At 37.8% G+C, this 27,516-nt stretch overlaps 1 protein-coding gene across 4 annotated transcripts in view; it reads left to right on the top strand.

The window, feature by feature from the left end:
* The first annotated feature begins 1,873 nt into the window (after positions 1-1,873).
* Positions 1,874-27,516, top strand: part of snx14 (sorting nexin 14) — a 62,654-nt gene continuing 37,011 nt past the window's right edge. For 2 of the 4 annotated variants that reach the window (XM_082147892.1, XM_082147891.1), the window contains exons 1-19: positions 1,874-2,007; positions 2,412-2,553; positions 2,778-2,898; positions 14,195-14,271; positions 17,134-17,212; positions 17,307-17,350; positions 17,462-17,549; positions 17,639-17,723; positions 18,637-18,793; positions 20,142-20,217; positions 20,422-20,466; positions 20,577-20,657; positions 20,848-20,962; positions 22,259-22,414; positions 22,487-22,611; positions 22,698-22,756; positions 23,680-23,703; positions 26,742-26,867; positions 27,202-27,334. In XM_082147892.1, the coding sequence (XP_082004018.1) occupies positions 2,417-2,553; positions 2,778-2,898; positions 14,195-14,271; positions 17,134-17,212; positions 17,307-17,350; positions 17,462-17,549; positions 17,639-17,723; positions 18,637-18,793; positions 20,142-20,217; positions 20,422-20,466; positions 20,577-20,657; positions 20,848-20,962; positions 22,259-22,414; positions 22,487-22,611; positions 22,698-22,756; positions 23,680-23,703; positions 26,742-26,867; positions 27,202-27,334 (1,728 nt within the window). In that variant the 5' untranslated portion in view covers positions 1,874-2,007; positions 2,412-2,416. The remainder of the gene's footprint in view (positions 2,008-2,411; positions 2,554-2,777; positions 2,899-14,194; positions 14,272-17,133; positions 17,213-17,306; positions 17,351-17,461; positions 17,550-17,638; positions 17,724-18,636; positions 18,794-20,141; positions 20,218-20,421; positions 20,467-20,576; positions 20,658-20,847; positions 20,963-22,258; positions 22,415-22,486; positions 22,612-22,697; positions 22,757-23,679; positions 23,704-26,741; positions 26,868-27,201; positions 27,335-27,516) is intronic. The other 2 variants (XM_082147893.1, XM_082147894.1) reach the window with 2 other exon arrangements.

Genomic DNA, 27,516 nt, shown 5'->3' with positions numbered 1-27,516 from the left:
AGAATTTATTAACACACTGAGTAACTATATCTTAACAATAAGATGTATAAATGTACATTTAAATAGTTTATTAATCATTCATATGAACAACTGACAACTCATAATGTAAATTATGTAATACATAATTTAGAAATGATATATTGATCATAAAGTATGAAAATTATTAAACACATTATAGATAAAGAATGAAGCATTTATAGCTGTATTTATAAACTGCTTATTATTAATGTTTTATAAATGATAAATGAACTATTTACTAATGCTTAAATAATTATTTATAGCATGCAGTTATTATAAGTGTTACCCATGCATGTACTTACTATAGTAATAACAGTAAATTAACCCTAAACCAAACCCAATCCCTTACCGTAACTCTATAGTTAGTAAATAGTTAATTAATATTACTCAGTACAATGTAACCACGTCACCTTAAAATAAAATGTAACCTTTTTTTTTTATTTAATTTTAATTTTTGCATATGGCAAATTATTCTAATGTTTTTTTCATAATTTGATTTACATATTTGGCCTGATTTACATGCCTTATAATCTTTACATCTACAGTCACCATGAATTCAAAAATGATGATCCTTATTTTTTTATGGAATATTGCAGATCTTATTATAAATAATACTTTGCATTTCTTTACAGCCTGTCACTCACATGAGATCACTGCAATAGCAAACCCTGATTAATGGACTAGAATAGATAATGGATAGAAAGCAAACATCAGTCTCTCACTGCTTAAGTCATGCAGGGCGGCACAAATGAAATGTACGTAACTGATGCAGTTTAAAGACAAGCCACAGATCCTTTACATTCACATTGGGAATATTTCTGTTGTTCAACAGGGCGGCACATAATGCTCAGCTATACCATACACTCATACGCAGAATGAGATGGACCGCTGAAAGGAGAAACCACTGGAAGGATTGTTGTATTAAATGTAATATTAGTTTAAAACTGAGTTAGTTGTCTTAATTTGTTATCTTGTCAATCAGGTATTGTATAACCTTCAGTTGGAACTTTGTCAACTCTGTCAGTTTTTGTCAATTCCCTCACTGTCAGATTAAGGTTTCTGTTAAATTTGAAAGAAATATTGATTCTTTTTTACATTTATTGTATTAAAATATTAAAACATCAACTGAACTAGCTTATATGATATTATGTCTGATTTACCGAAGAACATTTATATATGTCTAATATTAAAAAGGATGGTAGAGAATTAAGGAATTTGAACTGGATTGTTCATAGATAATGTATTTTCTCACTTAGCTGTAGGCCTACTAAACACCATTATTACATAATTGAAGACTTAACACTGTTGTTGGATGGACCAAATAAAATAGCATGCTTTTTAATGCGACTGACAGAGTTGAAACAAATTGTTATGAGGTGAATAAATGTAGGCTACATTTAAAAAAAAAAAAAAAAAAAAAAAAGAATTTATATATATAATTTTTTTTTTTTTTTTTGAAAAACATGTTCACATGGTTCATTAGCTGAGACCTTTTTCTACAATTATATCAGTTTATAATAATGTAGTATTAAATAATAAAAACTAACTTCTAAACATGTGTTGTCTCATATCTCAAGAATCAGTGGTCTGTTTCAATAAATATTAGTCTCTTTTATCCAGAGAGGAATAAAACCCAGTCCCACGAGAGGGACGCAACGCACAAGATCACATTTGACCCTTTTCCTTTCCCAAAATATGTACCACACTACTTACCCCATATTAATGTATTATGATAATACAGAAACACTAACGTTAGTAACTGGTAATTTAATGGAAACAGTGTTAACTTGCGTTATTTTGTAAGGGTTGTCGTTCAACAGGACTTTTATTTTGAAACGGAATTTCGGGATGACGCCTTCATGTTAAACCCGGTAGTGCAGCTCAATAATCTGATCATGTGAAACGATCAGATGGATGATCAAAACATTAGTGTCAGGATGTGTTGACATGTTTCTAGAGTTTATATCAGACCTGCGCATCATCTGTGAGGTGAGAGATCTACAACATCGCACTAAACTGACATTTAAGAGCAAATGTTTTCGTGTTATTTACACTGTTTACACATTTGCAGGTTAGCTGAGAGATTACCAGACTATCCTCATCATCCACTGTAGTTTAGCATCTGATATTATTGTCTTGATTTGACAGTAACAAAAAGTAAAAGTACCATGGTACTGTATGTGTAAATACCATATTACATTTTAAATTAAACTATTCATTTTAGTGTGTAACGTTAACGTTACATAAAATATAGATGTATCGTGTGTTATTACAATGTTTTGGAAATGGCATAGCCTAATTGTTTTGGAATTATACCATGTAAATTCATGAATATTGGTAATTACCAATATGAATATGGAAATCATTCAGTATAGATTTATTCTCTTGTTTAGATATAATGTCGGACCCTCACTCATTTCTGGGGTGTGTGAGAAGAGGTCTGCGCTTAGATGTGTTTAAGGATGTTGCTCGTCAATATCCTGTCATCTTCTGTATCTTCACCTTTATGATCTCCTCCACCATCATCCTCAACCAGTGAGTAGCTTTCTGGAGCATGTTATCCCCCCCACTTATAATGTCAATCAAGGTTTTTGCTCCAAAAATTAATTTTTTACCAGTTTAGCTTTTAATAACAATTTTCCAGGAACTCTACATGCAATTGATCCATTAAGATCTTAATAGATCTATATATCTTTATGATTAACAAATATATCCACATGCTTACAGTTAACATGCTTGCATCCTGCCACGTTTTCCAGGTATCTCCATATTCTCATGGTTTTCTGGTCGTTTCTGGCTGGAGTGATCACATTCTACTGCTCCCTCAGCCCAGAATACCTGCTGCCGAATATCCTCATCTCTGTAAGGTCCAAGAGGAAAGTAAGTGTGTCCATTAGGATTTGAGAAGTGTCTAGTCAGGAGCGCAATAATGAGAGTCTTTGATAAGAGACTGTTCAATTCCACAAAGTGATAAACCTGAGTGAGATTAAACAGTTGCAGAGTGGTAGCCTTACTCCGGTGTTCTATGTTTCAAGCATTATGTGAACAATAAGCAGCCCAAACAATCAAAATGTGGTATTGAAAACAACCACAGAATACTGTATGGACACACTACATCTCCCTGCTCTTGATAATGCTTTATTATCACAGAAGTCCAGGAAATGCTATTACAAATTATAAAACGGATATTTCCGGTCCTTGATTCTGATTGGTTGAGCTGCGTTCAAAGCTGTTGTAAATTACTCAACAAACACACACCTGTGACCGCATTACATTAGTATTAATTCACTGTAAATCATGGCTTCACGGGGCTCATTGCTTTAAAGGTCCCATTGCATGAAAATTTCACTTTATGAGTTTTTTTAACCTTAAAATGAGTTCCCCTAGCCTGCCTATGGTCTCCCAGTGGCTAGACGTTTTGATGGGTGTATACCAAGCCCTGGGTATTTTTGAGAAAATGAAAGCTCAGACGGGCGAATCTAGAAATCTTCCCCTTATGTCGTCATAGGGGGAAAGGTCACCTCCCCTTTCTCTTCTTTGCCCGCAAAGAGAATTTTGCCCGCCCATGAGAGAATGAGCTGCGCTAGCGCAATATTGTTTTTTCCTCGAGAGACATCATGGCTTGCAAACGAGCGAAGCATGGCAGTTGCTCAGTGTTTGGATGTACAAATGAACACAAAAGTATTTTTTTAGTTCCTTCATCCGAGCCTCTGAAGAACCAGTGGGTTATGTCTGCCTCGCTGCCTGCTGTGAGTGTGTTTGCTTCGGTGCTGTAAGCTCCGTCTTAGCCTCGTATTTCCTTGTTTTGAACCATCATTTACTACAATTTCTAGTTGTTTATACTACTACTAAATACAGCTTAACCAACATCTCAGATTAACCTGACATCGCTAGCTTCCGTTACTACTAGCACAACACGCTAGTAATTCGCTAGCCTGTTAACGCGCCACCCGTGCGCTCAGCTATTTTTATTTATTTATTTTCTCTCGCGCGCTCGTGCCTTTGAGTTCATAAAAGCTCAGGTGAGTAAGAAACACTCAACAAACACGGTGAGTAATGTCTTGTCCTGTTATTATCATGCGTCGCGTCTGAATGCGTTGTTGTTTTTGGAGCTCTATCGATTTGATTTATAATTCTTGATTTTTCTCTTTAAACTCGCTTACAACGAACATTTTCTACTTTTCCTCACTGAGAAGCACTACTGCTCAAACCTCATAGTTACAACGCGGACTGTTGAGCAGACGCGTCTCAAGCCTATTAGTGATCCAACGCTGCATACTCTTAAAGGTTACGTCCGTGGATCACGGCTGAACGCGTCTTCTCCACACTCACTTACAAACAAACATTTTTTTTTCGCCTATCGTGCGTCTACTCTACACCCTTTATCACTAAAAAAAAAACGGATTATATCCAAGACTTCAGTCATAAATTAGTATTAATATTGATAGCATCACTGGTAGCTTCGTTGCTAACTCACTGTTCATCTGTTAAAATGGCGAATATATCAGATGTAAGTAGTCTACCGTTTGGTGCAGGTGAGGACACATTTGAGCTGCACGCACTGCAGTCTGAGCTGGAAGCTGTTGAGAAACAGATCCACGACCTTTTATTGAGACAGGCCGAGCTCAGAGACACGTGTTTATCTCTTGAAACATCACGCGCCGATGCACACAAATCAGTGTTTAACGTTACTAACCTGCTGACTCCGACCGCGTCTACTCCGTGCGTTCCTCAGCATCGGTCGCAATCAGCCATGGTCTCGTTCACTCCGGCTCCAACACGCCACCACGAAGCCTGGGTGGTTCCGCAGTGGAAGACGCGAGTCAGGTTTAGACCAAGACTTTCTCCGACCCTCCCGGTTTTCGAGTTATCCACACAAAACCGCTTCTCCCCTCTACGCGAAACAGAACGCGATGCTGTGATCATCGGCGATTCCATCGTTCGGCACGTACACGCTACGTTAGGTAAAAGTAAGGTGCAAAGTCACTGCTTTCCTGGTGCTCGTGTTTCTGAAATCGCTGCTCGCGTTCCCGAGATCCTGAACGGTGACGAGCGCGTCGGAACTGTGGTCCTGCACGCGGGAGTGAACGACATCAGGCTGCGCCAGACGGAGATTCTGAAGAAAGACTTCAGGAATCTAATCGATACGGTACGCAGCACATCGCCTGAAACAACGATCATTGTGTCAGGACCGCTTCCCACGTACCGATTAGGGCATGAAAAGTTCAGCAGATTATTTGCGTTAAATGAATGGTTAATGTCATGGTGCAATGAGCAGAAACTGCTCTTTGTAAATAATTGGAATCTGTTTTGGGAGCATCCTAGGCTTTTCCGTGCTGATGGCTTACACCCAAGCAGATTCGGAGCGGATCTTCTGTCAGATAACATCTCCAAAATGTTAAATACCCTTTGACTAGTAACCAAAAGTCCAAATCATAGTCTCTGCTGCACCAATTTAACTGATATAAATACTAGTGTAGAACATTGCATAGAAACCGTGTCTATTCCTCGTTTAGTGAGATCAAATAATAAATCTACTGCAGGATCTAGGAAAAATCTAATTGTTATTAAAACAGAAAATGTTGCTATTAGTAAACAAAAACTATTTCTAAAGCTAGGTCTTCTAAACATTAGATCACTCACACCTAAGGCAGTTATTGTAAATGAAATAGTCACAGATAATAGCTTCGATGTACTTTGCCTTACTGAAACCTGGCTTAAACCAAATGATTATTTCGGTATTAATGAGTCTACTCCTCCTGGATACTGTTATAAGCATGAGCCCCGTCTGATTGGTCGTGGCGGAGGTGTTGCAACCATTTATAGAGATATTCTAAATGTTACTCAGAAAACGGGTTATAAGTTTATTTCATTTGAAGTACTTGTACTAAATGTTACGCTCTTAGATGTTAGAAAAACATCCCTATTATCTCTAGCCTTGGCTACCGTATATAGACCGCCAGGGCCTTACGCTGATTTCCAAAAAGAGTTTGCAGATTTTCTCTCAGACCTATTAGTCAATGTCGATAAAGCATTAATTGTTGGAGATTTTAACATACATGTAGATAATCCAAATGATGCGTTAGGAGCTGCGTTTACAGATTTATTAAATTCATTTGGGGTCAAGCAAAACGTCACCGGACCAACACATCGTCTTAATCATACACTCGATTTAATTATATCACATGGAACCGATCCAACCGATATAGATATCATTCCACAAAGTGATGAAGTCACTGATCACTACATGGTAACTTGCATATTACGTACTGCTGTAATATGTCATGCGGCGTCGCGTTATCAACCAGGCAGAACAATCCTCCCATCCACCATAGATAATTTCTCAAATTGCTTATCTAATCTGTCTCAGCTGCTGCCTGAACCCAAACAAACAGATGAACTAGAAGAACTAACTAGCACTATGAGCACCATTCTCTCTAGAACATTGGATGTGGTTGCACCTATTAAATTAAAAAAGGTCAGAGAGAAAAATAAAGCACCATGGTATAACAATACTACGCATGTTTTAAAGAGAGAAACCCGTATTTTAGAGCGTAAATGGAAACAAACTAATTTAGAGGTCTTTAGAATCGCGTGGAAAGACAGTATGTCACGTTATAAAAAGGCCCTAAAAGCGGCCAGGGCTGAGCACCTCCGCAAACTAATAGAAAACAACCAAAACAATCCAAGGTTTTTATTTAACACCGTGGCTAGACTAACAAATAAACAGACGTCACCCGAACAAAATATCCCGTTACAGTTCAGTAGTAATGATTTCATGAACTTCTTCACTGAGAAAATAGAAAGCATCAGAACCACAATTGTAAACGTTCAATCTTCAATCGCGCCTTATAATTCAGCTTCAATTATCACCCCGCAAGAACAATTACAGTGCTTTACAACTATAGAACAAAAAGAGTTAAATAAACGTATCACTTCATCTAAAACAACAACATGTTTATTAGATCCTATACCAACTAAACTACTGAAAGAAGTGTTACCTGTAGTGGAAGAGCCTCTCCTCAATATTATTAACTCGTCTTTATCTTTAGGTCATGTTCCAAGAACATTTAAACTGGCAGTTATAAAACCTCTCATTAAGAAACCACAATTAGATCATAATAATCTAGCAAATTATAGACCCATTTCAAATCTTCCATTTATGTCTAAAATATTAGAAAAAGTGGTGTCCGCTCAACTGGGCTCTTTCTTGCAACAAAATGATATCTATGAAAAGTTTCAGTCTGGATTCAGACCGCATCATAGCACTGAAACTGCGCTCGTTAAAATCACAAATGATTTACTTTTAGCTTCTGACCAAGGCTGTATCTCAATACTAGTTTTACTTGATCTTAGTGCTGCGTTCGATACTATAGATCATACATTACTCTTAGATCGACTACAAAATTATACTGGTGTTCAAGGACAAGCACTAAGCTGGTTCAAATCATACCTATCTGACCGCTACCATTTTGTCTATTTACATTTACATTTACATTTATTCATTTAGCTGACGCTTTTATCCAAAGCGACTTACAATTGCTATATATGTCAGAGGTCGCACGCCTCTGGAGCAACTAGGGGTTAAGTGTCTTGCTCAGGGACACATTGGTCCTATTTAAATGGAGAAAAATCGATCATAACTCCAGTAAACTATGGAGTGCCGCAGGGATCTGTTAGGCCCTCTGTTATTTTCAATATATATGATGCCACTTGGAAATATTATAAGGAAACATGGAATTAGTTTCCATTGTTATGCTGATGACACTCAAATATATATTTCATCACGGCCGGATGAAAACGCGAAATTTTCCAAATTGACAGAGTGTGTTAAAGATATAAAAGATTGGATGACGCGTAATTTTCTTTTATTAAATCCAGACAAGACAGAGGTAATACTTATCGGTTCAAAAAACCTCGCACAATACAACTTTAACATCATAGGATGTCCTGTTACTTTATCCTCTACAGTAAAAGACCTGGGTGTTATACTCGATTGCAACCTGTCTTTTGAAAATCATATTTCATATGTTACAAAAACAGCCTTTTTCCACCTTAGAAACATTGCTAAGCTACGTAATATGCTATCAGTTTCTGATGCAGAAAAGTTAGTTCATGCATTCATGACCTCGAGACTGGATTACTGTAATGCTTTATTAGCTGGTTGTCCTGCATCCTCAATAAACAAGCTACAGTTAGTCCAAAATGCCGCCGCTAGAGTTCTTACGAGATCAAGAAAATATGATCATATAACACCGATTTTATCATCATTGCATTGGTTACCTATAAAGCTCCGTATTAATTATAAGATATGACTTATAAAGCCCTAAACGGCTTAGCTCCAGTCTGTTTAATGGATCTTCTATCACCCTATAATCCATCGCGCTCTTTAAGATCACTAAATTCAAGGCTTTTGGTCATACCTAGGATATCCAGAACCACCAAAGGAGGGAGAGCATTTTCACATTTGGCTCTAAAACTCTGGAATAGTCTTCCTGATACTGTTCGTTGCTCAGACTCGCTCTCCCAGTTTAAAACTAGATTAAAGTCGCATCTCTTCAGCCAGGCATTCATATAATCCTACAGTTCAAACTACAATCCGGCCTCTAGCTCATAAATGCCAGAGGAGAACTGGCCCCCGACTGAGCCTGGGTTCTCCCAAGGTTTTTTTTTCTCCATTAGGTCACCTGATGGAGTTTTAGGACACCATTAGGTCACTTGATGGAGTTTTTCGGTTCCTTGCCACTGTTGCCTTTGGCTTGCTCAGTTGGGGATATTTTGGGGATATTTAATTTTATTTAATTTTATCAATCAATAAATTCCTCTTGAAACAAACTTTGTTGTATTATTTTAATTTAATATTGTGAAGCTGCTTTGATACAATCTGTATTGTGAAAAGCGCTATACAAATAAACTTGACTTGACTTGACTTGACTTATGTGAGTTTCTGATGTGTAATTGTTCAAGTTCAGACAGATAATCTTTCTCTCAAAGTCGTTCAATACTGTTTATGCATCAGTAAATCAAGCCAGTGACTAAACGATCAACTTCACGTCGTTTCTCTTAGTAGGATGAAAATAATCTTACTTAAACTGTGATTAATATATACAGAAAGCGATCAAAGAACAATCGCTTTCCAATCGCCCAAGCTGTCAATCACACAGCGCGAGTTTATCTGGACACTTGCCAAAACTCGTTATGAAATTAATGACGCTGTTACGCTGCACAACAAAGCTCTTACTGTACTTACCTCATGTTTGCATTGGTGAAATCATTAGTGAGAGTGCAGAAACTGCGTTGCAATGATAAGATCTTCATTCACGCGATCAACAGGCTGTCATCTGCTCAATGCTCATCACTGCAACCTTTTTTGTGATGGGAATAGATCTAAATACTTAAAAAACTTCTCACGATTCGTTAATCTCGATAGCTGTAATAGTAAAAACGTATAATAGCTGTAATAGTAAAAGTTTTCGAGAGAGTTCCACATGTAATGCGAGATATTTCATATGCAAGCATGTCAGCCAATCACAGCAGTGGGCGTTTACACTGAAGTCTCACACAGACACGACCCCTTCAAACAGAGCGTTCAAATCAGAGGCTAAAATCAGGCTAGGAAAAATGCCTTTTATTTCTAAATTATAACAACTTTTGATCTAAAAAAACATATTAACATTATAAGGGCACCCCAGGAAACATTCTAAAATAATAAAAATAATCCATGCAATGGGACCTTTAATAACCAACATTTTATGGAGTTTTCTTTTCATATGTGACACATACATTGTTTTTTTTGTTTTTTTTACTGAACTCAGTTGGGTTTTAATAAAGCAATAAGCCCATTGAAACCGTGTTTTACAGTGAATTTAGAACAGCTAAGGGGTGTTGTTAGCTACGACGCGGAGCGGAGCACTCATCTTTTCCTTTCATGAACTTAGGAGGACATTAATACAGGCTTTCCCATTTGTCCTTTTTTCCCCTAGCACTTTAATATAGACTTGGTGCGCTGGAAAAAAAAAACGCATTTGTCCTTTTTTTCCCTAACACTTTAATGTAGAGTCGCTGCCCTGGAACAAATATATGAGTCTTTCTTTCACTGCGCCCTCTTTTGCAGCTTCACTACAATCCACAGACTAAAAAACTCTGCTTCTAGTAGAACAACAGAGAATATTGCATGTGGGTCTGCAACAACAGGGATCAATTTGCCAATACACTAATAACCCAGTAATCTACAGAGAGCCATCAGGTACCATGAGAGTTTCTCATTGTCCACATGATGGCTAGCACAGTTCCTTTCTCCGCCTCTGTAATTCGTGGGTATTTTCGATTGCACAACGGGGAGGTGCCTGTAAATTACAGATGCAATATCTCTGTTCTGAGATAAACCCCCAGAGGAGTTGTCTCTTGAGTTGGGATTTTTCACAGATTTTTGACCTGGCTTCTTTTTCTTCCTACAGACCTCCTTCCACTTCTTCTTTTTCTCACAATACAGGCTCTCACAGGGGTCTCACAGGGGTCTTTGACAAGCAGGGGTCCCCCTGAGTGCTGTAAGGCTATGCAGCTGGGTAAACTGACCTGCTTGTCTCTCACATAGGGTTCAAGTCACCACTGACACTAGTGCTTTTTTCAGATCATGGCTTAGGCCTTCTAGCCATATCCCAACAAGTGGTCCCTTGTTACCCTGCTCATCGAGGTCAGTGTCATTTCCATCCCAGAGTGCTTAATGTATGCTGACATCAGCCTCTCAGTCCGCCACGTCTTCTCCAGTCTTCTACTTAACAGAATTTACCTCGGACCAATCAGTTTTACTTTTGTTAAGGTCTTTCAGCAACTTTGAGATCACTTGCTATACATTTATATACCAACTCCCAGATATCATTTTGCGTCGTGGTCAATGAGCAAATGGATCTATCATCTCTCCAAGACAACCCATAGTCGCTTATGTAACTTCTCTTTTGCCTGGTGTCACTGTGGCTCAGTGAGTAGCACTGTCACCTCACGGTCCCTGGTTTGAGTCCTGGCTGAGTCAGGAGGCCTTACTGTGTGGAGTTTACATGTTATCCTGTGTTGGCATGGGTGTCCTCCAAGTGCTTCAGGTTCTCCCACAATCCAAAGATTATCAGCAGTGAGTGTTAACACTCTAATGGACTGGCCATCTGTCCAAGCTACTCCCTTCCTTCAGGCCGAGACACCTTCGGCATCGCAGTGACCCTACATAGCACAATCTGTTCAGAGGATGGATGGATGCTCTTTTGCTTGTTGTGGATTTTTTTACACGATCACCTCCATTCTTAGCTCATATGAAGAGTTCAGATGCAAAAGCCGCTAAACGCCTCCTTTGTCAAAAATGGGATCATGATATCAAACGAATGCTCTCCACACAAAGTATACGTTAATCAAATGCTTACGCTTCAAATCCGCTAAATCCCAGCATCAGCCTATTCAGAAATACCGGTTCGTTGGCAGAAACCACTAAACACCACTTCCCTTTGCCAGCAAAATCCTCTAAGTCCACAGAAACGAATCAGAAGACGCGAATCAAATCATATGATTTCATGATGAATCACGGTGTGTGCTTTCAATTGCCGAGCTTGATTTCACGAGTAGCAAGTAAACTCAACAGTGTTCCTTGTGCTGCTGTAAAACTCTGACAGAAATGGACGTGGCAGTCACATGCATCACAGCTGTGTGGATCAGTTTACATTTTGAATTCTGCTTTCATCATTTGTACTGTTTCCAGTTGCATCTTTAGTGATTTTGCCACTTTTTAATATGTCTTGTTGTCCAAAGAGGTCAACTTGGAGGTTTTTGCAAAAAAAAGCACACATGGACTTTTTAAGTTTAAGTTTAAATACCAATGAATCGACTAAAGTGAAATTTTTTAAAAATAAGGCATTTCAATAACTTTTCATTGCCATTAAAGTGGAATTACTGAACCTAAACATTGGAGCCTGATAAAAAAAAAAAGAAGCTAATTTAAAAGAAAACATATCAGTCGGTCTTAGAGGTTTTTGCATCTGAACTCTTCATATATTGCGTGAGTTTAGGTCTGGTAATTAGTTGTAATAGATCTTAGCTTCCTCTCCATCCTCACACTTTTTAGTACTGCTATTAACCGCGAGGGGGCGCTGTCGAGTTCCTCCACTCACTCCTGGGCCATCAGACCCCCAGATGATCTCAGGCAGGACGGCAGAGGCATCCTTGTCCTCTTGCTGGTCAGAGTCTGTATCTGAGTTTGGCTTAGACTGCACACGCATGGGGGCTGGTTGTAGAAACTGCCAAGACTAGTCTTACAAGTTAGTCATCACATTTGTTCATAACTGTTTTAAGTCAAGTACGTAAAAACGTGGATTGGTTTAATTTGAAACCAAGAAGTAACACTGATTTCCCCTTGACTAATCGTTAGTTGGTCGTTCTAGTACTTAAGACACAGACACATATTGGCTGTGTTTATGCAACTGGCAGCTGGATACTGAGAGGAAACTGGGGGAGCATTTCACACAGTAACTGAGTTAACTTAGCTCACTCACAAATGTTGTCCCTTGAGAGTCTGCATCTTTTTACGGCACAAGTGTAAGATTTGTGCTTGCAACATTAAAGAAGAGAGACTACTCACCCGCCTCCAGCTCTTCACAAAAACAACTGAGAGTACATTTAAAAAATTCCCTCCCTTCCCTAACTCCCACGCTAATCCAAAAAAAACTTTTGAGCAACAACTTCAACAAAACCAGAAGCAAACAATGTGGAAAATGCAACATCTTAAGGCAGGAGAAATGAATTTGTTTGTTTGCAGTCTCCACTGTCTTTATAATAAATATAATATATTATATAATACAAGTAATTACTGTTCTTGCTGCGAGTGATTTATGAGGACACATGTTGCACATGTCCTCGTAAATCACTCGCAGCAAGAACAGTAATTACTTGTATTATCTGAGCTGTGAGGCACATGAAGTTCACACAATGGTAGCAGAAATTCTAAAACACCATCTAGACACAAACACAACAAATAAATAAATAAAACTACATAAATATACATCCTTGGACTTAACATATAACATACAATATACATCCTTGCTAACTCCTTTTTTTTTCTGCTGACAGCTCTTTCAGTTTATCATTAAGCCTCTTGATACGCCCCTTATATTGGGACTTTTCAGGCATATCCTGGTCTTTCTATTCTTTGTCTGTGTGTCTACGACACTTCCACCAAACTATAGAAGCCTACCTATGTTTTTTGCACTCAATCAACCAACCATCATTTTAAACATCTCTGTTGACCATTAGATCCCTCACGTCACACGTGAACCCACCATTGGTATGATCTCAGCTTGCATGGTCTTATCCATAACCGTAAAATCTATAATTTGGCTTCCGTACACCTTTTTTTAATCTCTTCTACAGAAAGCTCAGACTCAAGATGACCTTCAGCCACTTTTTCTCCTTATTAAGATGTAACATAAGTCACTGCACACTTATTTTGATGTGACACAACTCACGTTTCTGTAGCTAGACTGAATTCATAGTTTCTTCTAGCTGGCTTGGCATTGGAACTCTATAGAGATTTCATTCTCATTCTGTACTTGCATGATCAAGTTCAAGGTGACAGACCAAAACAGTGAAGATAATGTGGGACAAATATAATGTAATGCAATAGAAAGAGCTCAATGGAGCTCTGTGGCATGATAGGACTTTGAGCAGGCTTGGAAGTCTTAGCTGGGCTCCACCAACAGATCCCGAATATAATAAATAGCTATAAACGCGCAATATGATACTGGTAGAATATCAGCACATTTGTGAGGCCTCTCAGCTAATCAGATTCGAGGACCGGAACTATATGTTGGATATATTGGCCTGGGCAATAACTTGACCAATTGGATGAGTGTTACCTCTGCTTAGTCATTTTCAAAATCTTCCTCTTTTTTGTGTGAATTTGGAGCATATATTGTCTAAAATAAGTGTTTATTTTTCATTTCATCAATATTGTGTACAATGCTGGTCTGCATTATATCGAATGACCTGCTCTCCTGATATCAGCCAAAAACCTCTATTGACCACAAATTAAAAGTAGTGTAAGCACTTGGATAATATTGTACTACCTCAGATGTCACTGGAGACTCTTTTAATGTATGTACTGTATTTATGAATAATATACTGTATATCTGTGTATCTTTAGCCACAGGAACAGCAGGAATTATTCCCTCTGGGTCACAGCTGTGCAGTATGTGGGAAAAACCAGTGCAAACGCCACAGGTATGATAATAAATTATGTTTAGAATAAAAAAAATGAAAGTTTTATTTTTTGGACCATTAATATGGTTTTGGTTATTTCCCTCCTGATGATATTGAATTTTAAAAACTTTCTTTCAAGTTTTGCGATTTACACTATGGACCCTTTTCACATTTCTGGGGTTCTCGTAAGTGGAAGTCATCATAGTTTGGTAAACTTTTATAGTGGTGAATGAGATGACGGCAAATATAACTTTTTGTATTCCTGTTTGCTCCAGTAGCAAAAGATGGCGTTTCCATGACTTTCCGATAGAGGAACAAATATAGAGAGATTGATTACTGCGGTCAGGAGAGAGAGAGATGTCAAATTTGCCGTCACTCCCTCCGTTGCATTAGAAACACCCTCACAGCAGTGTTCATTCATTTTTGTGTGACTTTCTGCCAAGGTGAAAGAACACAAAATGTAGCGTTATAAATGTACAGTATATTATTTTATATTTTTTTTAAATGAAATTTTTTAAACTTTGGAAACGTGTCTTCACAGTCTATCAAAAGGGTCCTTTCAGCTTAAAATGCAAGAAAAGACAAACAAAACCAAAAAAAACAATTCAACAGTAAAATTCTACAGCAATAATGAAAGGACAATGTAATACCGTTCGTAGTGTGGGGAAGAAGGAGGTGAGAACCAGCTTTACATAACTTTAACATAAATAATCTCGGGAACTTGGGTAGCAAAATTATGCTGCACTCACATGCTATCGGAATTATCATAAATACCAAATTCCTAGTTAAAAATTGGACATGGAAAAACTGGAATGCCTTCTCAAGTCGTATTTACCACTGGGAAGCTCGGGGATAATTTTCAAACCCAAGTTCCCGAGTTGGACGGGCCATAAACTTTAAACATGGCGAAGAAGAGAATGATTGCTGCTGTGACTGCATGGTATTCTTTATTAGGTTTTTCCACAACCGCTGGATCACCTGGTCTTTTCGTTAAAGTAGTGCATGTTTCCATATATAAATAATCACTTTAAGCGTATTGTATGTTTTACAAACAACAAAAATAGCCTGTATTTGACCGAAATTCCAGAATCGTCTGCAAGCTGACTATATATAGCGCAAGGCAAGGCAAGTTTATTTATATAGCACATTTCATACACTATGGCAATTGAAAGTGCTTTACATAGAGAGGAATAAAAATAATCACAAAATAAAAGCAAGGAAAATTCAAACAGTTATTCAAAAGCTTTACATAGAAAGGAATTATAATAATCACACTATAGCAATTCATAGAGCTTTGCATAGAAAATAGACACAAAATAAAAGCAGGGGAAATTAAAAGTTGCAAAAGGAATTAAAAGAGATAAATGATCGGTGAATCATTATTCACTGATCACGCAGTGAATGTTTATATGGTTGTCAATTACGGGGATGCTAAATATAATTTTGGCTTTATTAAGATTTTCCCAATCAATAGGCAAGAATAAACCTGCTGTCCTCCATGATTCCTGTTATTTGCAACAACGAAGCACTTGAATGCGATAATCTTGTAATAACTTCAGAAGTGGGAAGTAGGAAATCTCCGATCGCACGTGAATGCATCATTATCCCAGAGCTTCCCAGTGGTAAATATGACTTCAGAGGGCATTCATGTCCAATTTTTTAACTTGGAAACTCGCAGTTACGATAATTGAGATAGCACCTGAAGGCAGCATAATGATGCGTTCAAGTCATGTTGGAAAGATCATATTTACGAGTTGAATGCACATGAAATCATAAATACAAGTGTGAAAATTGGGATTTTCTGTCAAGTCAAGTCATCTTCATTTATATAGCGCTTTTAACAATATAGATTGTTCCAAAGCAGCTTTACATTGATAATAGGAAATTAAAGTAAAGTGTTTTTGCTTTATAGCAGCTCTAGAATAAAGTTATTGTCCAGCTAAAGTTAGTTTGATTGATTTACTTCCGTCGCAACGATCATTAGTTATTAACTTAGGGGCCGTTTTAACAGGAAACTCTTAAGTTCTTTCTGCACAAACTTCAAAAACGTGAACCAGTGAGAACGCTGATGGCGTGCACATGCGTATTACGAGTTCAGTCTATGTGCGTTTGAATATATGTGCGCAGGCGTGTAGTCCTTCCCTACTAATCAACTCTCAACACACTACTTGTCTGGCCTTAAAATTAATAATACAGAATTTGTATCGCTTCCACATAGCCACGCGAACCGGAATTATCCCGACAACGCTATATCTGTAGATAGGTAAAGGGAGGTGAGGGAGGCCTTCACAGGGAAGAGCCTAGTTGGCACTTCAGGACTGCGCTGTCGTCGCGTCCAAGCGCTGGTCCTTCATCAGATCTGGAAGCTCTGATCTGCAAGAGTTAATGGCGTCACAGTGAGAAACATGGTGGAAAACCACAATACTTACAGATATCTAGCAGTGACATTGTCAGGCTTTTTTATTTATAATAATAAAAATAATAATAATCTGATTTGCTGCACAAAATATGATAGCATTGTAATATAACAAAATGATAAAGTTAAAAGTGGCTTCTTTATTTAAAAACATAATAAAGCGAGCACACACATTATAAGTTATTCATTATCTTGAAGTAGAGTTTTAAAATAATGCTTGCTGTATTCTTGTGTAGTTCATTAAGGGGGTTTTCACACTGGAAGTTTAGTTCGAAACGGGGTTTAGGTCGCATGAAAAATTGGTTCTGTGAGACCAGTGTTCTTTCCTCCAGCCTCGCTCTGTTCCCACAGCTCTCAGCCCCACCCTGCTCGCCACAGACAACAGCAGTTTTGCTTGTGAAACTTTTGTATTGAATAATGAAGATGTAAATGTAACTATATAAAGGATTTGTGTTTTTCTTCCAAAGACCGACCCTTCTGCTGGAGAACTATCAGCCATGGCTGGACTTAAAGGTGTCGTCCAAAGTGGATGCCAGTATTTCAGAGGTAGATCCATAACTCCATTCATAAGTAAAATTATAGATTATATAAGCAAATTCATAAATCTAACTACTAAATACTTTGCTTGACTGATCTTCAGGTTTTGGAGTTAGTTCTCGAGAACTTTGTGTACCCATGGTACAGGTATGGCTGCTTTTAATGCAAAAGTTGCTTTTATCGCAACGTTTTAGCTGGGGAAATTAAAGAAGTATTCAACTCACCTTTTTTTTCTCTTTTTTGATGATCTGCAATCAGAGATATTACAGATGACGAAGCGTGTGTGGATGAACTGAGACAAACAATCCGTTTCTTTGCTGCAGTTCTGGCTCACCGAGCACAAAGAGTACATACACCTTTACACAATCTATTGACACAGACATCACAATTGGCATTCATCTGTAAAGTGGCACACTGACTTATATTGTCTTGCAGGTGGATGTGCCCTCACTTGTGATGGACAAAATGATGAAAGCGGCTATGAAGCACATTGAGATCATGGCAAAAGCACAGCAGAAAGGTGCGTCCTGTGATGAAATCATAAAATATAAGAGATTAGGTCTAGAATTAAAACTAAACAAATAAATGAAACGAAAAAACGACCAAAAAGACGGTTCTTTAAACTTCCATTCCTATAGTCGCTTATGGAGCATCTGTCGTAACTCATGGTATAAATTTAGGAGTATAAAGGACGTTTTCCATCATTTCAATTAGTTATTTTTCATAATATGTGACTCTGGACCACAAAACCAGTCACATGGGTCAGTTTTTTTAAATTGAGATTTATACTGATAGCTGAATAAATAAGCTTTCCATTGATGTATGGTTTGTTAGGATAAGACGAGATACAACTATTTGAACATCTGGAATCTGAGGGTGCAAAAAAATCTAAACATTGAGAAAATTGCCTTTAAAGGAACCGTATGTAACCCGGCAACCCGGATGCCGAAACACTACTGACTTCGTGATTGGTAGATAGGTGGAGGGTGGAGCATCAGGCCAAAACACAACATGACAACATCAACATCAGCTGAGGGCTGCAACTTTTAAATGACAATATCCTGGCCGGACTACTGTTGTCAGTGATATAAGTATTTGAAATGAACATGATTTCTTAATGTCTAGTGACATATCAGGGCCATTTTATGATTAATTGAAATACATTTCTTACATACGGTTCTTTTAAAGTTGTCCATTTATGTTCACGATTGTGCTGCATTCACTCACAAAAATAAATGTTTTATATATTTACGGTAGGGAATTTACTAAATATCTTCATGGAACATGATCTTTACTTAATATCCTAATGATTTTTGACATAAAAGAAAAATTGATAATTTTGACCCATACAATGTATCACAAATATACCCGTGCGACTTGTGACTGGTTTTGTGATCCAGAGTCACATATGTTGTGTGTGTTTGTGTGATCAGTGAAGAACACCGAGAGCCTCCAGCAGGCAGCACTAGCCGAGTACGGTGCCGATCTGCACGTGGCCCTGCGGAGCCGCAAAGATGAGCTGCTGTACTTGAGGAAACTCACAGAACTGCTGTTTCCTTACGTCATGCCGCCGAGAGCCACAGACTGCAGGTACACCTCACACCAAACACAATATCCTTCAAACGGTTCGGGTCAGTGAGATTTTTAAAATGTTTTTGGAAGAAGTTTTTCTCTTATGCTTATCAAGGCTGCATTTAATCAGAAATTCTGTAAAAAATATTACTACAATTTTAAAAAACTGTTTTTCTGTTCAAATATATTTAGAAAATTCAACATATTTCAATGATGGCAAAGCTAAATTTTCTGAAGAAGTAATGCTGTTTTATTTTGCCAACGCGTTTCAGCGCACAAGCCTTCATCAGGGTTAAAAGGTTACATGTGAACATTGGTTCAAACAAGGACAAAATTAAAACTTGCAAACAACCACAATGAAAAAATAAGGGATGCACCGAAATGAAAATTTTGGCCGATAACCGATAATTCTTGATATTTGAAAGCTGATAACCGATATATTGGCCGATAAATCTAAATCCAAATTTGTATATCATTTTTGAGAGCCTGTTTACAACAACAAAAGTCTCACCATTAAAAGCCATGTCCAAAGCACACAATTATATATTATATCTCATTATAATGTTATGTAGTCTATATGTTGCACTTTACTGTATTTTCCTTTTTTGAAGTGATTCCAATCATATTTCAAGCAATTCAAAACCATCATGGGGAACAGTGCTCATCTGAAGTGTCTCAGCTGGAGGAAATAATCCATTATTTATCGTAACCTATGTACACCTGTAACCTTTTAGCCCTGATGAAGGCCTGTGTGCCGTAACGCGTTGGCAAAATAAAACAGCATTACTTTTTCAGCTCCATCTTTTGTTTGTTCTGACCGCCTGACGTCACAACTGTTGCTGGTATTCTCCAAAAATTACTTTCTTCTTTCCATGCACCTTGTTGATCGTGTGAAGTTGCGCTAGAACAATTACACAACAAAGCTGAATTTTCAGCATCATTATTCCAGTCGTCTTATGTTCTGATTTTGCTGCTCAAGAAATATTTCTTAATATTATCAGTGTTGAAAACAGTTGTGCTGCTTCATATTTTTGTGGAAACTGTGATAAATGTTTTTCCAAGATTCTTTGATGAATAGAAAGTTAATCAAATGACAGCATTTACTGGAAAGAGTTTTTTTGTATGCATGTAAAAGTCTAGTTACTGTCACTTTTGATTACTTTAATGCATCCTTGGTCAATAAAATCATTAATTTCTTTAAGATATCGTACTGACCCTAAATGTTTGAACAGCAATGTATAACAAAGACACGGCCATATATAGTGATTTGAGAACCATCTTAATGATTTTACCACTAATGTTTCTAGGCATGAATTACTGCATGTTCCTCTGCTAAACTAATTTAAGCTCTGTGATTCGCTCTCAGATCTTTGGCCCTGCTGATTCGAGAGGTCATGACAGGTTCTGTGTTTCTGCCAATAATGGACTTTGTGGCTGATCCTGTGAGTGTAACAGGTTACCTTAAATAAGGACATTAAACCATAAATATTTTCTGGTTACAACTGTCCAAATTTTGCTTGTATGTTTTATGCAATAGCTGCATTTGTTATACATATAAACATGTAAATGCAAATAAAAGTTGTTTTTTTCTGTGTGTGAATCTTGTAGTTGTTTATCCAATCTATAAATCATATATTTTTCCGCAGGACACAGTAAATCACATGGTGCTCATCTTCATTGATGATAGTCCAGTGAGTGATTCAAACAAATCAATAACAAACTGTTCAGTCAGCCTTTCCTGCCAAGTGTGTTTTAATAATGTTTTTTTCTTCTTCATATTTGTATGTTATTTTTCTGCTAGCCTGAGCCGATCTATGATCCTGCGTCTGCTCTGGTGCCCTTCCTGGAGAAGTTTGCAGATCCACGCAACAAGAAATCCTCGGTATGTACAGCTTATGTTACCTTAACATGGCCCTTTCACGTTTATCAAGACTTCTAAAGAAAAGGGATGTATAATAAGGCTGATGAATTCCACACTGTACTTCCAATATCATTTCAGTGTTTTATGAGTCCTTGAGTTTAGTAATTTTCTTAACCTCACAGGTTACTTCTTTTGTTTGTTATTCTGCCAGGTGTTGAAGCTGGATTTGAAGGAGATCAGAGAGCAACAGGATTTGTTGTTCCGCTTCATGAGTTTTCTGAAGGAGGAAGGAGCGGTACACGTCCTGCAGTTCTGCCTGACTGTGGGTGAGGACACTTCACTGCCAACATCAACACAACTCATGACTGTGCCATCACTAACTCAAAGGGGAGCTGTGGGTTTCTGTTACCAAAAGATGTGCCAGTACATCATTCATTAAGATAACAATAATAATTAACCCCTTTAGATGGTGTTAATTTAACTAAAGTGATTATAGATGAATCAACTTCAGCACAAATGTTTTCAGTAATCATACATGTAGATGGCAAAATCACAATATCTGCTAGCATGAAAAATACAAAGAAAGATCGGCATACTTTTGAATCTACACCTATTTCTTATTTGTTGTCTCTTGTTTTTTGGTTAAGAAAAAGTCACGACTCATCACTGGCGTGCAGGGCTGTGTAGATGTCGCTGCCTTTTAAATTCGGGTCTGGTTGGGTTAAAAAAATGCGGTTCGGTCAGAATCAGGTCTAGTTTTATCGGGTCTGTCTCAGGTCAGGTTTTTGTCCCAGCCAAAAGCGATGCGAGGCGACACTGCAGTTGGTTTTCGATGCTGGTAGTTCTTTGCTAGTTTGGTACTGTGCATCTTCTTGCCCTCTAGATGTGTCTGGCAGCGTTATCCGCTGGACAGTTCTTTATGTTAGTCCACCGAGATGCATTGAAAAACCTTTCTCGCACTGTGCCCTGGAACGTCCTAGTGAACGCTGCCCACTACATATGCTGCTTTAATTCAAATTTGTGCATTTTAAATTAGTTTATTAGTTAATTTATTCTTTGACAGTCATAATTATCATAGTTTATGATAAGATCAGTGCAGTTGGTTTGGCAGGATTTTATTCATTGCATCGGAAAATTAACAACTTTATAAGGAATAGTTCTCTTCAAAATGAAAATTCTGTCATCATTTCCTCATCCTCAAGTTGTTTCAAACCTGTATGAGTTTCTTTCTACTGCTGAACACAAAGATATGTTGAATAATGTGGGTTACCAGACAGTTGATGGACCCCACTGACTTCCATAGTATTTTTTTTCCTACTATGGAAGTCAATGGGGTCCCTGTCTGGTAACCCACATTATTCAACATATCTTTGTGTTCAGCAGAAGAAAGAAACTCATACAGGTTTGAAACAACTTGAGGATGAGGAAATGATGACAGAATTTTCATTTTGAAGTGAACTATTCCTTTAGCTAGATAACTTGGTTGACAAAATTGTTCACACGTATTGTGAACGATGAACAGCAGTTGTTGAAAAGTTCATAATGCATAATGTTAACGTGCACAGTGTTTAATCAATGTTAAAAATGTTAATGAATGTAAATGTGTGTTTTTGTGTGTGTAGAGGAGTTTAATGACCGGATCCTGTGTCCTGACCTGAGTGACACAGAGATGCAGCGTTTGCATGAGGAGGTGCAGAAGATCTATGAGACGTACTGTCTGGAGGAGAGCATCGACAAGATCAGCTTTGACCCCTTCATCATAGATGAGATCCACAACAGTCAGTGTCATCACAGCTTTCTGTGCAGCACCTGTGTTGTGTGCCACTGTCTCTCATTGTTCTCTCCCTCAGTCGCTCAGGGGCCGTACACCGGCGTGGTGAAGCTCCAGACGATGCGGTGTCTGTTCGAGGCCTATGAGCATGTGCTGTCTCTGCTGGAGAAGGTCTTCACCCCCATGTTCTGCCACAGTGATGAGGTAACCTCACGGGATTGCTTTCTCAGAGCTGCTGAAGATGTTGTGTTTAAACTCTCCATCATGCGCCTGTCTCTGTTCGTCCTCAGTATTTTCGACATCTGCTCTGGGGTGCTGAGTCTCCTGCTCGAAATTCAAAGCTAAACAGGTGAGGTTTCTTGCATTTGTGTGTGTGTGTTGCTACACTCACACAGCAGCAGAACACCGTTGGAATTGCTAAAAATAGTTCTGTTCATACATAGTTTGATTATGAAATAACTGACAACTAGGGGTGTAACCATACCCTCATGTCACGATTCGATGAACATGCCTAAGACTTTTGCACAATACTGTATACTTGCACTCCGTCACTGATTACATACATTTACAATAATGTAGGCCACTTTTTAATGGAACAAAAGACATTTGGCATTATCAGGACCCACAAAGATTCCCCCGTTGCATTATTATACATTGTATTCAACATTATATAATGTAGTTTGATGTAGTACTGACACTAAAACTCTGTAAACGTGATTTATTTTCTCACAAAACTTTCATTTTGGGTTTAAATAAACACAATACAGATCACTATCCACGATACATATTGTTGCATTTTTGTATTGCGATATATTGAGACACAATATATTGTTACACCCCTATTGACAACTGATTTGAAAGCACAGAAGTTAAGACAGCCATAAACATTTCTATTGTAATTTTGCTGTTGTTCGAAATAAAATTATTATTATTAAATAAATAAAAATATTTTAAAGTTCAATAGTATAATTACTAGTAATACATTTTCTCTTTAGTTTTTGTTGTAATAAAACAAATAGTAGTTTAAATATTGTATTGTCATATTGAATGGGTTCCATAAAACTAAAAAAACAGGCTTTTTCATTACTATTTACACCCGGTTAAATGGCACCTTTCTTTGCTGTATATTCTGAATGAGAGAGAAAGCTCATATAACATGAATGGGCTTCATTATCAAAGAGTGAGTATTATTCACTTCATATAGACGTGTACATGTGTAGCAGTGAGAGACTATGTGGGGTAGATGGTAACCCCTTTTGCCTGTTATTCCAGGAATTTGAGTTTGGATGATTTAAGGTAAGTGTATTTATGGAGGTTAAAGTGGCTGTTGTCCAGTGCTCTCACTGCATGCCTTATAAAGCTGCCTGAAAGCCATACAACGCATCTCAGTGTCATGAGGAACATTTACACCGTTTGATAGGAGGGGCAATATATCAGATATTTACAATATAATCAATACTGCTTTTGTGGCAATATGAATATAGTAAATATCATGATGATTTTAACAAAATTTTTACTTAATTTTTTACTGCGTCTGAACTGAAGGTTATGGAATGTTACATTAATTGAAAATATTAACCCTTTTAAACCTTTTCAGAACAAATGTTTTTCATAACAAATTATTGTCAAAATATCTGTACAGTGGGTTCAGAGTCTTAGACCACTACTATAAAACACTACTAAAAATAATTAGTTTCAAGTTGAATTAAAAAATTATGTTGACATGAAATCTCTTCTTGTTTTACTAGAAGCATCAAATTAAGCTGACATGAACTGAACCTCCGGCATGCTCTGAGAATGTCTTGTGTGATTCAGTGGAAACAATGTCCAGATCCTAAAACTTCTAATCATTTACTAATGTTTACATGAATAAAATACCAGACTTCCCATGTGATCTCAGACTTTTGTTCCCCACTATATTTTCACTATATGAAATATTATCTGATTACTTTTTTTTCTTCTCAGTTATATTGCCCAGCCCTATTCTATATTTAAAGAAAGTTTAAAGAAAGTAAAAAAAAAACACTTCATTTTTTTCATTTGGTTATTTTGTTGTCACATCAGAAGGATTCTAGGAGATGGTTTTTACATTTTTCTTCTGCCAATTTTTCCAGCTGGATGTCAGACTAAACACAGTGTGAAAAGCGTGCTGTTAAGTCAGCTGCCCATTTCTGAACTCAAAACACCTCAAAAATGGGTTGGAATATCACAACAGTCATCTGACTTTGCTGAAATCTTGACACTGTAATTGAGGATCTCTCACACTGAACACTTAATTTGGAAGATGGTTGATCAACTAAGCGACTGCCTCTTAATTTTTCCCACTGATCCCATCATGTTTTGAAATGCCCTGTTTTGGCATCGAATGAATGTGGAACAGGAGCTCACCATCTTGCTGTAGCTTTATAGCACATCATACAATACAAATTGTTTCAAAGCAGCTTCACAGTTCTAAACCATAAAATAAAAATGAATTATTTATGAAAAGACAGCTGCAAACGGCTCTTCAGGAGACAGTAGTGTAATGATTCAGCACAGTTTAGTTCAGTGTGGATTTCATTCAGTTCAATAACAGTGTCAATGTTGCAACGTCCGTCAGTAAAAAAAAAAAACTCAGTTCAACTGTAAATCATCTGTACAGAAGACAATAGTGTGATTATTCAGCTCAAGTCAATTCAACAGTGCAGGATTTATACAGTACTTGTACTTCAAACTAAAACGAAGAACAAAATGTCATTTTGAACAAAATCAGGCCAAAATGAAGTCATTTGGAGTTCGTTTCTAGAGTTTGAAATAGCTTTCCAGAATAGTTCGCTCTGACTGGTAAACTCCTTCGAATTACCGTTGGTCTGTGATAGGTAGTTGTGGATCTGAGGCTTCTTTGACATGGAAATATTCTCCAGTTAATTTCTTCTGTTGATATAATCCATCATTCAACTTTAACCAGTCCATTACAACAGTTTGCTGTTTGTGCGGTCACTATGGTGGCTATTTTGTCCAGTTTTTATTTCACGGAGCTTCATGTAAACTGAAATAAAACAGAAACAGTCCATAATTGTGTTGCCTATTGTCTTTTCCTTGGTGAGTGTGACAGGCTCACTGTCTGAAGGGGGCAACAACAGCAACAACAGCTGCTAAGTGTGCCCCCCCAATCCAAATCGAGTTGTTTCGAGTCCGCTAGTGTGGCTGCGGCTTTTATCAAGGAGTTTGTGGAGCTGTTAACATTCTCTCCCTGACCTGTCTTGTAACCAGACCTTTGATTTCCTGTGGGGACATGAAGTCCGGATAATATAACAGTCACAGATCTGTGGAGAGAGAACTCAAATGCAGAATGAGTTTACAGGTTTATGGACAAGTTGGCAGACAAGACAAAAGATGGCAGGAGAAGAGGTGGTCACAGTCCAAAAACAGTAGACAGGGAATGATGAACAATGAGGAGCACATGGCCAACTTAAACTAAGACAGAGAACAACAATCCAATCAGATTGCCCGACTACAACATAATATCCATGAGTCAGAAAAAAACTGTGTTGATGAAATTAGAGCTTGTGAGAAAGAAGTATGTGTTGGATTTGCCAAAGTTTAAAAGGTCAGAATCAAATGTTTTCCACAGATTTTTTTTAAATTGAGGTTCATAGAAGCATGCAAACTACTGTAGATATATTCAAGGACTTTGTTAAAAAAAATACAAAAAAATCCCTCTGAGAAAAAAATATCTGTATTTTTATCTTTTGGACGGACAGTAATTCTTCTCACAGTAAGTCTACATGCATTTCTGCTAGTGTTTTCTGAACTGTTCTCGGCCAGAATGAGCTGTTACTGTCAGGGTTCTCATCTGCGGTTCTGTCTGTCTTGTTTTGTTCAATGTTTTCTTTGTTTGTCTTCTGCTTGAGCACATGGCTCTGTCTTTGTTAAAGTTGGAAGTGGAAAACATTTGATTCTGACCTCTCAAACTTTGGCAAATCCAGCACCTACTTCTTTCTCACAAGCTCTTGTATCATCAACACAGTTTTGTTCTGAACCATGGATATTACGGTGTAGTCGGGCAGTCTGGCTGGATCAGTTTTGTTTGCAATAGGATTTAGGCGGTCAGCGAATGGCAAATGCCATCTGAAGCTGAAACTAACTGCTGACTTACATGGCTACAGACACTAGATCCTTTTTTTTCTTCAAATGTTCATGTAAACGAATGAGTAATGAATGATCATTTGATGTGCATTTGAATCTGTGTTCTCCCATCTCCAGGTGTCCTTTTAGTGCTGATGTGTATGTTTTTTTTTTCTTCTTTTTTCCCCCTCATTATTTGTGCTGGCATGCTTATTTGCTTCATTTAGACTTGACAGCATCCCTTTGGCCAGGAATTATGTCACTGGCCACAGGTCTCCAGTGGTCAATTCCAGAGCCTCACCCACATCTGTCATAACACGTCGCCCTACAGTATCACCAGCCCTCCCCAGGAAGTAAGTCTGGGGTGGAAGATGTTCCCATGCTCATCTTAGACCAGTTTGCCTGTCAGAAAGTATTTTCTGGAGATAAAACTGGTCCGAGTTCTGCACAGGCAACAGGATTGCTGCATGGATTTACTGGACTGTCTGCATTGCCTTGCATTGTTTGAGCCTGTATCTGTATTGCTCATGTTCTTAGGTAAACCTATCATTTCCTGTGATTATGATTTGTTGAGTTATATACCCTGTCATTGGTCATGTGACTTTGGTGCAGTGTCGTGTGCTGTATGTGTTTTTTTTTTTAAGCAACCATTCAGAATTTGTGACCGCTGTGTGTTTTTGCGCACAGGAACACGTCGAAGCGTGGCGAGTCATTTGGGATCAGCCGAATTGGCAGCAAGATAAAGGGTGTGTTTAAGAGCAGCACGATGGAGGGCGCAATGTTACCACAATATGCCATGATTGAAGGAGAAGACGACACGGTGAGACAAAACATTTAGAAACATGCTGACACTGAACAGTTTCAAAACTAGTGTTGTCACAATACCAATATTTCAGTAGTCAATACCAGTACCAGTAAAATTTCACAGTGCTCGATACCAATTTCGGTACCGTAGCAACAACTGTTGGAACTATTTAAGTATTTTCTTTAACTATGTGAAAA

The sequence above is a fragment of the Leuciscus leuciscus genome (assembly GCF_965113295.1).
Source record: "Leuciscus leuciscus genome assembly, chromosome: 19".
Classification (NCBI taxonomy): Eukaryota; Metazoa; Chordata; class Actinopteri; order Cypriniformes; family Leuciscidae; genus Leuciscus; species Leuciscus leuciscus.
The sequence above is the reverse complement of the archived record's forward strand: the minus strand, read 5'-3'. Positions and strand labels throughout refer to the sequence as shown.